The 15,987-nt window shown below is 36.2% G+C and overlaps 1 protein-coding gene across 1 annotated transcript; it reads left to right on the forward strand.

Annotated features, from left to right (window-relative positions):
* Positions 1-14,626: 14,626 nt before the first annotated feature.
* On the forward strand, positions 14,627-15,553 carry LOC110327351 (olfactory receptor 5B3-like). Its single transcript, XM_021206266.1, has one exon. The coding sequence runs from the start codon at positions 14,630-14,632 to the stop codon at positions 15,551-15,553; it is 924 nt and encodes a 307-aa protein (XP_021061925.1). The 5' UTR covers positions 14,627-14,629.
* Positions 15,554-15,987: the final 434 nt, after the last annotated feature.

A 15,987-nucleotide genomic window follows, 5' to 3' on the forward strand; every position in this document is an offset into this window, starting at 1 on the left:
AACACGCACATGCGATCATGTATAGAGAAGTAGAAAGGAAGTATCCTTTATTACTCTATTCATAAGTTAAATTACAATCTAAGAAGATAAATGAGAATCTCATTTTTTTGAGGATACTATGAGAAACACTCAGGTACAACATTTGCAGATTATATACAACATAAATCTGACCTAAGGGCATAAGATTTTAAATGTGACTGAAAGAGTATTCATGTATGTCTAAGCTTTCATCAGTGTACAGAAAGATCATTTTCTCTTCTAAGTCTGTGTCTTTTCTAATTGGTTCTTCTACCCATTTGAGTGAAGTATACACTGAACAATATAAATTTACATCAACCACCTTATACTTTCTATACTTTCTGAGAGGATTTTTTAATATTTGAATTATCAAAATTCCTGCAGTGTTTTGACATACTTTGACTCAGCATCTCAAAACTAGTTTAGAATAACCTTGGGCTTTTAATTTGTTTTAGCCCTCTAACCTATTTTTAAAGCACTGTTTTCATGTTACAGTAGGTATACACAGACCATTTATTTTATGGAACTTTCCTTCTCACTGGCTTATAAATGTCAAGTTTATAGAAGGATAATTACTCTAAATAGTTACTCTAAAAACTTAAAAATCTACTACGGAATATTTCTCAAATCTTCCACCTACTTCCTCTTTGGAAATGGTCAATGTTTCCAGGTTGTCTAAATCAAGAGGTCAGGACAAAATTTCCACACAGACCAAGTTCTGAATTCACAATGAATTCCTGCTCTTCCCTTGAAAGAGTCACATACCTTTTTATCTGGAATACCTACTACAGGAAAGAGGACAAGATCACTTTTATAATTCACAGGTGGTGTCTGTATATGAAAATACAGGAAACTGTCACTGGGCTCATGAAGAACTTGACAGACAAAAGTCAATCAATGTAATAAAAAACCAATAAATTTCATTATACTTACTGCAAAATAAAAACAAACAAATGAACAAAAAGTCAAACAATGTGACTTTTTATCTTTGAGTGCTTTCCTCACCTTTTCTGAAGGCTCATAGCTAATCCTCAAGTAAGTTCAAAGACCTGCATGTGTTAACAATGACTGCCATTAGTAAAGTAAATGGCATCTAATGGAGAATAGCACACAGTATTTATCCTAATTGTCATATCTGTATTTCAGAAACTAGTACATGGAGATGTGAGGAAAAGTTTAGATACTCAGAGATGTCTGGAGATTCCTCCAGAGTATAGCTGAAGATCCTCATTCTGTCTTCTTAGGGAAAAAATAATTAACTGGCCTTGGGGACCAAGCTTACTTCTTAGAAGTTAAATTTCATTTTTAATGGATGAATGAAAACACAAAAGTTATACATATTAATTACATGCTATGCAATAATTCCCTACATTATGTGCATTGTAAAATGTTCAAATTATATTAAGTATGCCTCTCTTCTCAAACACTATTTATTTACAATTAAAAAAAACTTTCTAGCTTTTTTCATTTCTTCCAGCCTATACACAGAGTATACTATATTATTTCTATGTATAGTAACCCTTTTGTCCAATAACACATCTGAGATTCATGATCCTAGCTAACTATAACTGTCCAAAATGTCTCATGATTACTTATTATTCTTTAAGTACTGTCCATTTTAGTATTCTACAGCATGGTCTGTGTTACTTTTTATAAAAATGTCTACTTATTTATTCTGACCATTAATTTTTAAAATTTTTTTATTACATGTATTTATTTATTTTTCTTCATTTACTCCTTTATGATATTAGTGTGTAGAGGTCCTAGAAAACTTAAAAAAGTCAGTTCTCTCCTTCCCTCACATGGATCCCAGGATTTGAACACTGATCATCATCTAGTAAGCAAGCTCCTTTATCCGTCAAGCCACCCTACTAGACACCATTTATTCATTACTCATATTGAGTTTTGGAATTATTTTTATACTTTGAGAACAAACCCACTTCCGAAATAATTTTGGCTCTTTTTCCCTATTATGAAATTGTTTCTTTTTATTCTACAGACTATGTACTTTGCCAAGCAGATTCTTTCTACCTTGAGACAATTATACTTTTTAATTTTATTTTTATTTGTTTTTGTTCTTTGTTTTTGATCTTCTTCAAAAAAAGGATGGAAAAAAACTTTCCACCCATTGCAGTCTAATACCTTCAAGTTTCTTCTGTATATTTCTCTCTAGTATTTTCATAGTTTGTGTCTTTTAATTCTAGTCTCTTATTTCTTTTGGATATCCTTCTGTAGTTGGAAGGTTATAGAGTATGTCATTTTGTTTTGTTATATGGATTTCTTCATCTCCCAATACCATATTGAAGACAGTTCAATGACCTGGTGTGGTATCTTGGGAAAATTTCAAACATTGCTTGACTATTGACATATATGCTTTGGAATCTAGAATCTCTATTTTATTTCTTTGAGGAAGATCTCATTTGATTATGATAAATACATTTTTTAAAAGTATTTCTCTATTTTGTTTCTGTGTACCTTGTTGAATTATTTTGACCTATGCTTTCTCTTGCATTGTGACCTATTTCAGTTTCATTTCTTGTTTCTATAGTAAAATGTTCAACATATACAATTGAAACATTAGCTGATTAATTTGGACCACAATTACAGGTTATAATATATCATTACCGGGAGCTCAAGGTAGAAGGAACCTGTAGCAGCCTGTCATATCAAAAAGCACAATCAAGAGCATATAGAACAATGAACTGTGTGCAAAATGATCAGTTCAGTCTCTACACTCATCAAAATTCAGGATTAAGGCTCTTTACCACTTTATCTTCTATTAGTTTCAGTGCTTCTGTTTTTATGTGGAAGTCCATGATGTACTTGGACTTGAGAATTGTAGCAGAGATAAGAAAGGATTGATGTGCACTCTTCTATAAGCTGACTACCAGTTGAACCAGCACCATTTGTTGAAAAGACTCTCTTTTTCCACTAGATGGTTTTAGACCCTTTGTCAAAGATCAAGTTACCACAGGTGTGTATGTACATTTCTTGATCTTCAATCATATTCTACTTATGTACCTGTCCGTCTCTGTACAAATACCATACAATTTTTGTCATTGCTCTGTAATGCAGCTTGAGGTCAGGGATGTTGATTTCCCTAGAAGTTCTGTTATTGTTGAGGTTATTTTTCCATATCCTAGGTTTTATGCTATTCCAAATTAAGTTGCAAGCTGCTCTTTCCAGCTCTATGAAGAATTGAGTTGGAATTTTGATGGGGATTGCATTNAATCTGTAGATTGCTTTTGGCAAGATTTCTGTTTTTACTATATTAATTCTGCCAATCCATGAGCACGGGAAATATTTTTAACTTCTGAGATCTTCAATTCTTTCTTCAGAGACTTGAAGTTCTTCTCATAGAGCTCTTTTAACTAGCTTTAGAGTCGCAAAAAGGTATTTTATATTATTTGTGAAGGTTCTTTTCTCCCTAATTTCTTTCTCAGCCTGTTCGTCCTTGAACACATGTGCACAGGGGGAAAATTCCAGAACAGAACACTAAGGGCTTATGCTTTAATATCAATAATAGACAAAAGGGACCTCATAATACTGCAAATCTTCTGTAAGGCAAAGGACACTGTCAATAGGACAAAACAGCAACCACTAGATTGAAAAAGATCTTTTCCAACCCTACATCCAAAAGACTACTCATATCCACTATATATAAAGTACTCAAGAAGTTACATTTCAGAGAATAAAATAATCCTATTAAAAATATAGAACAGACCTAAAGGTCATTCCCAAGTGAAGAAATTTCAATGGTTGAGAAGCACCTAAATAATTGGTCATCATTCTTAGTCATCAAGGAACTTCAAATCATAATGACCCTGAAATTCAACCTCATACCAGTCAGAACAGCTATGTTAAAAAACTCAGGTGACAGCAGATTCTGATTAGCATGTGGAGAAAAAGGAACACTCCTCCATGACTGGTAGGATTGCAAGCTGGTACAACCACTCTGAAAATCTGTCTGGACCTTCCTATGAAAATTGGACATAGTACTACCTGAATACTCAGCTATACCTCTCCTGGTCATATATTCAGAAGATGCTCCAACTTATAATAAGGACAAATTTTCCACTATGTTCATAGCAGCAATATTTATAATAGACAGAACCTGGAAAGACCCCAGATTTCCAACAGAGGAATGGATACAGAAAATGTGGTACATTTACACAATGGAGTACTACTCAGCTATTAAAAATGATGACTTCATGAAATTAGCAGGCAAATAGATTGACCTAGAAAACATCCTGAGTGAGGCAACCCAGTCACAAAAGAACACACATGGTATGCACTCACTGATAAGTTAAAATTAACCCAAAACCTCAGAATACCCAAGATACAATTCATAGACCATATGAAGCTCAGGAAGAAGAAAGACCAAAGTGTGGAAGCTTCAGTGCTTCTTAGAAGGGAGAACAAAATACTCACAGGAGGAAATATGGAGACAAAGTATGAAACAGAGACCAAAGGAAAGGTCATCTAGAGACTGCCCCACCTGGGGATCTATCCCATACCCAGACACCAAACCCAGACACTATTGCAGATGCCAAGAAGTGCTTGCTGATATGAGCCTAATATAGCTGTCTCCTCAGAGGCTTTGTCAGAGCCTGACAAATACAGAGGCAGATGCTCGCAGGCAACCACTGGACTGATCACAGGGACCCCAATGTAGGAGTTAGAGAAAGAAGTGATGGAGCTGAAGGCATTTGTAATACTAAAGGAAGAAAAACAAAATCAACCAACCAGAGCCCCTCCCTCCCCAGAGCTTCCAGGGACTATAGTCCAAGCCAAAGGGTACACATGGAGGGACCCATGGCTCCAGCCATATATGTAGCAGAGGATGGTCTTGTAGGTCATCAGTGGGAGGAAAGGCCCTTGGTTCTGTGAAGGCTCAATGACCCTAGTGTAGGTAATGCCAGGGTGGGGAGGAAAGAGTGGGTAGATGGGTGGAGGAACACCCTTATAGAAGCAGATGGAGGGGGATGGGGATATGGGGTTTCCAGGGCAGAGAAACCATAAAATGGGATAACATTTGAAATGTAAATAAAGAAAACATCCAATAAATAATTTGAGTATTAAATACAAAAAAAAAAAAATTCAGGATTCCCCTGCCCAAGAAATGTTGCCTTCCAATGTGTAGGTCTTCCAATAAGTCAAGACAATCTTCCAAAATTAAAGGTTATCCTAATCTAGACTATCCCACACTAGACTCATTTGCCAGGTAACTGTAGATTCTGTCAATTTGCTAAAACAAACCTCTACCTTTCCTTATCTGACTTTGGTTACAAGATAAAGTAAATTTCATATAAAGTATTTGAAATAATAGCATTCTCATCTATAGTTTTTTAATTAAAAATTTAAAATATATTAAAATTGAAAAATAAAATATATGAATTTCAACTTTTTCTTTCTTTTCTCCAATCCCTATGATCTGCAATTTTCTTTATGGCAAAATAAGCTAGGGCAATGGTGGAACAAAATTTATAGAAGTAACCAACCAACATTTGATTTGACTTAAGGCTCACTCCACAGGATGGGAACCCATTACCCCACACTGCTTGGGTTATCAAGAGCCAGAGATTATATAATGCAGAAACCTAAGGCAAAAACAAATCCTACTGGTATTTAAAACAAACAAAGGTAATAATAAAATTATTCATAATAATATTCTGCATTGTTGGGCCATCATGAGGAAGTCTTCCTCCTACTGCAGATGGAAATGAATACAAAGACCCATACCCAGACATTACCCAGGGAGAGAACAGGGAACACACAGCTCTACATGGACTATTTCCATCAAATCCCTTACTTCATGGAGCCCTGTAAAAGGAAGAATAGTGTAATAGCCAGAGGGGATGGCACACACCTGGAGAACAGGACCTCTAAATCAACTGAAAAAAGCTCATAGGAACTCACAGAAACTAAAGCAGCATGCATAGGGTCTGCACAGTCTTTGTTCACCAGGCTTTCTGTGTATATATTATGGGTTTCAGTTTTGGTGATTTTTATGTAATTTCTGAGTATGTGAACAAGCTGGTCTCTGATTCTTGTGCCTTCTCATGGGCTCCATTCCTTCTGTTGTTTTGTTTTGTCCACATTCAAACAGATGGGTTTTGTTTGATCTTAATATATTCGATTTTCCTATGTTTTGTTGTTATCTCTTCAAATTTTTCTTCTATAATAAGAAATAGAAATGGTGTGGAACTGGATATGAAAGTAATTGGGAAATTGGGGTGGGGACAGACTGAGAGATGCAGAGAGAAAGAGAGGAAAATGTAAATTGGATATATTGTATGAAAAAAGAAGCTATTATCAATAAAAGGAAAAAATGAAAGATTTTGAATTTGAAAAAATTAAAACATAATTATATTAAATTTTGCTTCTTTTCTTCTCCTCAGTTCCTCTCATATTCTCCCTTTACTTCTTCTATAATTTATGACTTATGGTCTCTTTTTCTCTAATAGGTTTTTCACATGCACATTGTACTCAATGATAACTAGGTAAAGGAAGAAATAAAGAAAGAAATGATAGACTTTTTAGAATTCAATAAAAAGGAAGTGACAACATACCCCAAATTATGGGCTACAGTTAAGCAGTGCTAGGAGGAAAAAAATCATTGCTCTGAATGCCTTCAAAAAAATGAACAAAGCATACACTAGCAACTTGACAGCACATTTGAAAGCTCTAGAACAAAAAAAGCAAATACACCCAAGAGGTATAGATGGCAGGAAATATCAAACCCAGGATGGAAATAAACCAAATGGAAACAAAAAGAACTATACAAAGAATAAACCAAACTAGGAACTGGTTCTTTGAGAAAATCAACAAGATAGATAAACCCTTAGCCAGACTAACCAGGGGACATAGAGACTGTATATAAATTAATAAAATCAAAAATGAAAATGAAGACAGAATAATGGAAAATGAGGAAATCCCCAAAATCATCAGATCCTACTACAAAAGCCTATACACAACACAACCAGAAAATCTGGATGAAATAGACAATTTTCTAGCTAGAAACCACTTACCAAAGTTAAATCAGGATCAGATAAACCAGCTAACAGTCCCATAACTTACAAAGAAATAGAAGCATTTCAGAAAATCACTGTTTTTAATAGCTGTGTAGTACTCCATTGTGTAAATGTACCACATTTTCTATATCCATTCCTCTGCTGAGGGATATCTAGGTTCTTTCCAGATTCTGGCTATTATAAATAAGGCCACTATGAACATAGAGCATGTGTTCTAATTACAAGTTGGGGCTACATCTGGTTATATGCTCAGGAGTGGTATTGCTGGATCTTCCAATAGTACTATGTCCAGTTTTCTTAGGAACGCCCAGACAGATTTCCAGTTTGGTTATACCTACCAGCCATGGAGGAGTGTTCCTGTTTCTCCACATTCTCACCAGAATCTGCTGTCACCTGATTTTTTGAACTTAGCCATTTTTAGACAAATGGATGAATCTAGAGGATATCCTAAGTGAGGTAACCCAATCACAAAAGACCACACATGATATGCACTCACTGATAAGTGGATATTAACCCAGAAGGTCAGAATACCCAAGATACAATTTGCAAAACACATGAACTCAAGAAGAAGGAAGACCAAAGTGTAGCTACTTCGATCCTTCTTAGAAGGGGAAACAAAATACCCATGGAATCAGTTACAGAGACAAAGTTCAGAGCAGAGACCGAAGGAATGAGCATCCAGAGACTGCCCCACCTGGGGATCCCATAAACAACCACCAAAACCAGACACTATTGCAGATGCCAACAAGAGCTTGGTGAGAGGAGCCTGATATAGCTGTCTCTTGAGAAGATCTGCCAGTGCCTGACAAATACAGAAGTGGATGCTTATAGTCATCCATTGGATGGAGCACAGGATCCACAATGAAGTAGCTAGAGAAAGTACCCAAGGAGATGATGGGGTTGCAGGCCCAGAGAAGGAACAACAATATGAACTAACCACTATCCTCACAGCTTCCTGGGAATAAACCACCAATCAAAGAAAACACATGGTGGGACTCATGGCTCTAGCTGTATATGTAGCAGAGGATGGCCTAGTTGGTCATCAATGGGAGGAGAGGCCCTTGGTCCTGTGAAGGTTCTATGTCACAGTATAGGGGAATGCCAGGACCAGGAAGTGGGAGTGGGTGGATTGGAAAGCAGGTGGAGGGAGTAAGGGATAGGGGATTTTCAGAGGGGAAATGTAAATAAAGAAAATATCTAATAAAAATAAACATAAAAAAGAAGAAATAGAAGTAGTCATTAATAGTCTCCCAACAAAAATAAAGCCCAGGACCAGATGGATTTAGTGCAGATAAGACATAATGCCAATACTCTTCAAACTATTCCACATAATAGACACAGAAGGAACACTACCCAGTTCATGTTATGAAGCCAGAATTACTCTGATACCTAAACCACACAAAGAACCAACAGATAAAAAGAACTTCAGACTGATTTCCCTTATGAATATCAATGAAAAATACTCAATAAAATTTATGCAAACCGAATCCCTGAACACATCAAAATGACCATCCATCATGATCAAGTAGGCTTCATTCCAGGGATACAGAGATGGTTTAATATAAGTAAATCTATCAACATAATCCACTATATAAACAAACTCAAAGGAAATAAACACATGATCATTTCATAAGATGTAACCTATTTTTACATTGCATAACTTTTTGATATCTAGTGCATGAATTCTTTTAAGTATTTTAAGTATGTACTCTACTAAATGTGGAATTTGTAAAAATCTACCTCAATTCTAAATGATGCAACTGTGTAAGAAAGACTGTGCCATTTGCCTTTCAGAATCTTTTCACTTGCATTAGGTCCCATTTATTGATTGTTGAAACCTATGTCTGTGCTATTGGTGTTCTGTTGAGGAAATCTTATTTGTGCAGACGAGTTCAAGGTTAGCTCTCATTTTCTCTTACATCAGATTCAGTGTATATAATTTTATGTTGATATATTTTTTTAAAAAAATTATTAAATATTTTCTTTATTTACATTTAAAATGCTATCCCAAAAGTTCCCTATACCCTCCCCCTGCCCTGCTCCCCTACACACTCACTCCCACTTCTTGGGCCTGGCATTCCCCTGTATGGGGCATATAAAATTTACAAGACCAAGGGGCCTCTCTTTCCAATGATGGCCAACTAGGCCATCTTCTGCTGCATATGCAGCTAGAGACACGAGCTCAGGGGGTACTGGTTAGTTCATATTGTTGTTCTATCTATAGGGTTGCAGCCCCCTTCAGCTCCTTGGGTAATTTCTCTAGCACTTCCATTGGGGCCCCTGTGTTCCATCCTATAGATGACTGTGAGCATCCACTTCTGTATTTGCCAGGNACTGGCATAGACTCACAGGCGACAGCTATATCAGGGTCCATAAACTTAGAAGCCCAGAAACTTAGAACATCCAAGATACAATTTGCAAAACACAAGAAAATAAAGAAGAAGGAAGACCAAATTATGTATACTTCATTATTCCTTAGAATAGGGAACAAAATATTCCATATATTCCATATATAATTCCATATATAATATGGAATTATTGCATGACCCCTAATTAATACGGAAGAGTTTTATGTTTTCATTCATCCATTAAAAATGAAATTTAACTTCTAAAAGTAAGCTTGGTCCCTAAGGCCAGTTAATTATTTTTTCCCTAAGAAGACAGAATGAGGATCTTCAGCTATACTCTGGAGGAATCTCCAGACCTCTCTGAGTATCTAAAATTTTCCTCACATCTCCATGTACTAGTTTCTGAAATACAGATATGACAATTAGGATAAATACTGTGTGCTATTCTCCATTAGATGCCATTTACTTTACTAATGGCAGTCATTGTTAACACATGCAGGTCTTTGAACTTACTTGAGGATTAGCTATGAGCCTTCAGGAAAGGTGAGAAAAACAGTCAAAGATAAAAAGTCTCATTGATTGACATTTTTCTGTCAAGTTCTTCATAAGCCCAGTGACAGTCTCCTGTATTTTCATATACAGACACCACCTGTGAATTATAAAAGTGATCTTGTCCTTTTTCCTGTAGTAGGTATTCCAGATAAAAAGGTATGTGACTCTTTCAAGGGAAGAACAGGAATTCATTGTGAATTCAGAACTTGGTCTGTGTGGAAATTCTGTCCTGACCTCTTGATTTAGACAGCTGGAAACATTGACCATTTCCAAAGAGGAAGTAGGTGGAAGATTTGAGAAATATTCCGTAGTATATTTTTAAGTTTTTAGAGGAACTATTTAGAGTAATTATCCTTCTATAAACTTGTCATTTACAAGCCAGTGAGAAGGAAAGTTCCATAAAATAAATGGTCTGTGTATACCTACTGCAAGTAACGTGAAAACAGTGCTTTAAAAATAGGTTAGAGGGCTAAAACAAATTAAAGGCCAAAGGTTATTCTAAACTAGTTTTGAGATGCTGATTCAAAGTATGTCAAAACACTGCAGGAATTTTGATAATTCAAATATTAAAAGTCCTCTCAGAAAGTATTGAAAGTATAAGATGGTTGATGTAAATTTATGTTGTTCAGTGTTTACTTCACTCAAATGGGTAGAAGAACCAATTAGAAAAGACACAGACTATGAAGAGAAAATGATCTTTCTGTACACTAATGAAGGCTTAGACATACATGAATTCTATTTCAGTCATATTTAGAATCTTATGCCCTTAGGTCAGATTTATGTTGTATTTAATCTGTAAGTCTTGTACATGAGTGTTTCTCATAGTATCCCTAAAAACGGAGATTCTCATTTTTCTTCTTAGATTGTTATTTATCTTATGAATAGAGTAATAAAGGATACTTCCTTTCTACTTCTATATACATGATCACATGTGCGTGTTTGCACACACACACAGACATGCACGTGCACACACTAACTTCATTTGTAGGTAATATAGCGAATTCAGAAAGTTATATGAGGTAAGATTTGCCACTTAAATGTTTTCAAGGTTTAATACATAACTAAAATGGACAAAAGCTCAATACAAAGATAATAGCAAATAATAGAGTAGATATCCTTCCAAATGTGGTAAGCCAAACAAGAAAATGTAAGTATCATTAGACTGTAAGAGCTACATTTATCAGAGATTTAAAAAAATCGATATCCTAGGAAGTTGTGCTAACTCGGTCTCTGCTTCCCGCTGATTGATGGTATCTGGAGAACAGTAAAACAAAAAATTAAGAAGGAAGAAAGTTGTATCTAAAATTACGGATTACAATAATGAAACTTATTCCATTTTATTATTTTTTGCTGTTTCTCACTTTTATTTTTAAGCATGAGGTCTCTTTTCATATATTGCAACCATACAGCACATTATTGCTCTTACCGACATCTTCAAAGTTTACTTTTACTTCTACAACCCACTTCAATTTCAGTCATTTTGTGACTACAATTAGTTCTTTCAATCATTCAAATTTAAATACATCCTAGATTTTTTTGTAGATGCATTTATTTTTATTTTATTATAATTTTTACTTATTCATTTTACATCCTACTCACTACCTCTTTCCTGGATACCTCCTTCCACAACCTTTTCCATTATTCCTCTTCCCCTTCTCCTCTGAGCAGTTGGGGGTTCCCTGGGTATACCCTCACCCTGGCACTTCAAATCTCTGCACGGCCAGGCACACCCTCTCCCACTGAGGCAGACAGGGCAGCCCAGCTAGAAGAACATATCCACATAGAGACAACAGCTTTTAGAATAGCCCCTATTCCACTTGATGAGGGTCCATATGAAGACCAAGCTGCACATCTGCTAAGTATGTGTGGGAGACCTAGGTCCAGCCCATGTTTGATCTATGTTTGGTGATACAGACTCTGAGAGCCCCAAAGATCCAGATTAGCTGACACTGTTGGTCTTCCTGTGAAGTTCCTTTCCTCCTATTCTTCCACAAGAGTTCCCAAGCTCCATCAACTGTTTGGCAGTGGCTGTCTGCATATCTCTGAGTCAGCTGCCTAGTGGAGCTCTCGAAAGACAGCCATGCTAGACTTCTGTCATGCATGCCCTTTTGAGACTGGGTACCTCACTCAGGATGATATTCTCAAGATCCATTTGTTTGCCTGCAAAATTTATGATGTCTTTATTTTAAATAATCGAATAGTATTTCATTGTCTAGATGTACTACATTTTCTTTATCTATTCTTTTTTTAAAAATTCTTTATTAGATATTTTCTTTATTTACATTTCAAATGCTATCCTGAAAGTCCTCTATACACTCTCCCCACCCTCTTCCCCAACTCACCCATTTCTGCTTCCTTGCCCTGGCATTTCCCTGTACTGAGGCATATAATCTTCACAAGACCAAGGGCCTATCCTCACATTGATGGCCTAATATGCCATCCTTTGCTACATATGTAACTGGCGACACAAGCTCTGGGGGGGGGGCTACTGGTTAGTTCTTATTTTTGTTCCTCCTATAAGGTTGCAGACCCCTTCAGCTCCTGGGGTACTTTCTATAGCTCCTACATTGTGGACCCTGTGTTCCGTCCAATAAATGACTGTGATCATCCACTTCTGTGTTTGCCAGGCACTGGCATAGACTCACCAGAGACAGGTGTCTCTGGGTCTTTTGAGCAAAATCTTGCTGGCATATGCAATAGTGTCTGCATTTGGTGCCGTATTATGGGATGGACCCCCCGGGGGCAGTCTCTGGATGGTCCATCCTTTCGTCTCAGCTCCAAACTCTGTCTCTGTAACTCCTTCCATGGGTGTTTTATTCCCTATTTTAGGGAGGAATGAAGTATCCATGCGTTGGTCTTCCTTCTTGATTTTCTTGTGTTTTGGAAATTGTATCTTGGGTATTCTAGGTTTCTTGGCTAATATCCACTCATAAGTGAGTGAGTGCATATCAAGTGAGTCCTTTTGTGATCGGGTTACCTCACTCAGGATGATATCCTCCAGATGCATCCATTTGCCTACGAATTTCTTGAATTATTATTTTTTAAAATTACTGAGTAGTTCTCCACTATGTAAATGTTCCACATTTTCTGTATTCATTCCTCTGTTGAGGGACATCTGGGTTCTTTCCAGGTTTTGGATATTATAAATAAGGTTGCTATGAACATAGTGGAGCATGTGTCCTTATTACAAGTTGGAACATCTTCTGGGTTTATAGCCAGGAGAGAAATTGCTGGATCTTCTGGTAGGAATGGTTCAAGTGAAATAACATGACCAGCATACATATTCTTAGAGTGAAAACAAACCGAGTATCTTGAGAAGGCACAGACAATACCAGTGGTCCATAGGCAAAACATGCAAGTTGGAGAAAGAATCTCAGGACTTGACCTTACACAGAACTAAAGCCTTATGTGCTATTATCACATAGCAAGGACACCATGACCAGTCATATGCACTAAGTCATATAAACAGCCGTCAACATATTGCTTTTGGCATACTCTTTTTTTTTTGTAATAATATCACAAATTAGACCTCATTACTGTCTTCAATTTACAGATGGCAAAATGATGTTTAGAGGACGTAGATGCTTTCTAGGTAGTTAGCCAATGATCTTGTATATACCTCTTATAAGAACTTGAAATGTCTTTTAACTAATATGTCTTTATTCAAAACTGATTTTGTAGTTGATCATCCTCCCAACATAATTCTAAGTGCAATAAAACTATCAATTTCAGTGTTATACAAGGCTGACTAAAGTTAAAGCCTTGTGTGACCTAGTCATAACTTAATAATTCAGGATATGTCTTTGTTAATGTATTTAAATATGTTATGTTAAAAGCATAAGAATATATGTAGAAAAATGTTAAAATGCAATCCAGAGATCATTTCTTCATTTATAACATTCTAGTATTCAGAAGAATCAGTTCATGGTTTGGTTAGGGATTGCTCGTTTAATTGATGTTTAATGAGAAAAAATTATGTAGTCACCAAGAAGAACTTACTACATAGTGTGCCACTCAGTTCACTGTGGTAAACAAAAGAAAAAATATTCATTATAATTAAGTCAAATTATTTTAGACTATTAGCTTGCAATGGATTAGCAATTTACCAGGATCCAGAACAGAAAGTCATAATTGTGTTATTTAAAAGTGCAGAAAATATATATGTTTTATGCATGATAATTTACTTGGATGTAATAATAATCTATCAAAGTCATTATGCTATTGACAGAGCACAGAATGTTTCTATACTATCTTTTGTCTTGTAAGTAAAGTAGTGTTAGTTTTACATGGTCCAGGAATAGTTTACAGGTACATAGGCACAGTAAAAGAAACAATTTTCATAGTTACAATACTCTCTATATTTATCCATTCTTAGTAGAAAATTAAATAAATTTTCATGGATTCCAACTATTTTATTACCTCATCTTAAATACTTTTAAAAATTAATTCTATGTATACAGGTGCCATGCCTACATGTATGTCTGTACAAAATGTGGGCCTCATGCTTGAGAAGGCCAGAAGAATTTGTCAGACAGATCCCCCTTTACTGGATTGCTGACAATTGTAAACTGCTGTGTAGATTCTGGGTCTTTTGGAATAGAAAGCCAGAGCTGTAACAACTAAACTACCTTTCCAGTCAAAATTTTAAGGCCTTCTGTTGATTAACTGATATCACTAATGGAGAACAGGACAGAAGTGAAATGCTTCATCCTGGTGGGACTCACCAATGACCCAGGCCTGCAGCTTCCACTCTTCATCACCTTCCTCCTCATCTATACCATCACCGTTATAGGAAATCTGGGGCTGATCCTGTTGATTCTCTTGGATTCTCGACTCCACACCCCCATGTACATTTTCCTAGGTAATCTGTCCTTAGTGGACTTCTGTTACTCTTCAACAGTAACTCCAAAAGTCATAGCTGGATTTCTTATGGGAGACAAGATCATGTCTTACAATGCTTGTGCCTCTCAGATGTTCTTTTTTGCAAACTTTGCTGATGTGGAAAACTATCTTTTGGTCTCAATGGCCTATGATCGTTTTGTAGCAGTGTGTAAGCCCCTACATTATGCTACCACCATGACAACACACATGTGTGTGTCTCTAATCATTGGCTCTTATATCTGTGGTTTCTTCAATGCTTCCATCTATACTGTGGATGCATTAAGTCTCTCCTTCTGTGAATCCAATTTAGTCCATCATTTTTTCTGTGATGTTCTTGCAGTCATGATTATATCTTGCTCTGATAGACATGTTAATGAACTGATTTTTGTTTATGTAGCCAGCTTCAATATCTTTTTCGCCCTTATCCTCATCATAATATCCTACATATTCATTTTTACCAACATACTAAAGATGCAGTCAGCTGCAGGAATTCGCAAAGCTCTCTTTACTTGTGCTTCACATTTCACTGCGGTGTCTATTTTCTATGGGACGATCATATTCATGTACTTGCAGCCCAGCTCCAGTCACTCCATGGACACTGATAAAATCGCATCTGTGTTCTACACCATGGTCATCCCCATGTTGAACCCTCTGGTCTACAGCCTGAGGAACAAGGATGTAAAAAGTGCATTCACAAAGATTGTATTGAGGTCAGGATGATGTTTACAGCTTTGATTTTGGTTTTTTAGAATGCAAAACACTTGGACACATTAATCTTATCTTAATTCTGTTATGAATCACATTTTCCCACCCTGTACCAAATTCAAGATTGTGAAGTGATGGCCTCACCTCTGCAGTAGCGTGTTGTTTTTCAGAATGTTCTTGTATTATTCAGAAGAATAACAAATGAATAACACAACTGTGATAAGTTTGTGGTGTACTGTAAAAAACTTAATTCACTATATTATCATATTCAGTCCTTTTCCATGCAATGTTCTTCCTGTCATATCAATACAAATCTATGTATGCAGGTGCATAGGAAGTCCTTTGAATTGAAGATATACTCATGGCTTTCTTGAGAAGACTAGTACAAATGGATGTCAGAAATTTGCAGTAATATGACAGGGATTTCTTATGTGTTTACACTTTTGTGT

The sequence above is a fragment of the Mus pahari genome, chromosome 1 (assembly GCF_900095145.1).
Source record: "Mus pahari chromosome 1, PAHARI_EIJ_v1.1, whole genome shotgun sequence".
In the NCBI taxonomy this organism is placed as follows: Eukaryota; Metazoa; Chordata; class Mammalia; order Rodentia; family Muridae; genus Mus; species Mus pahari.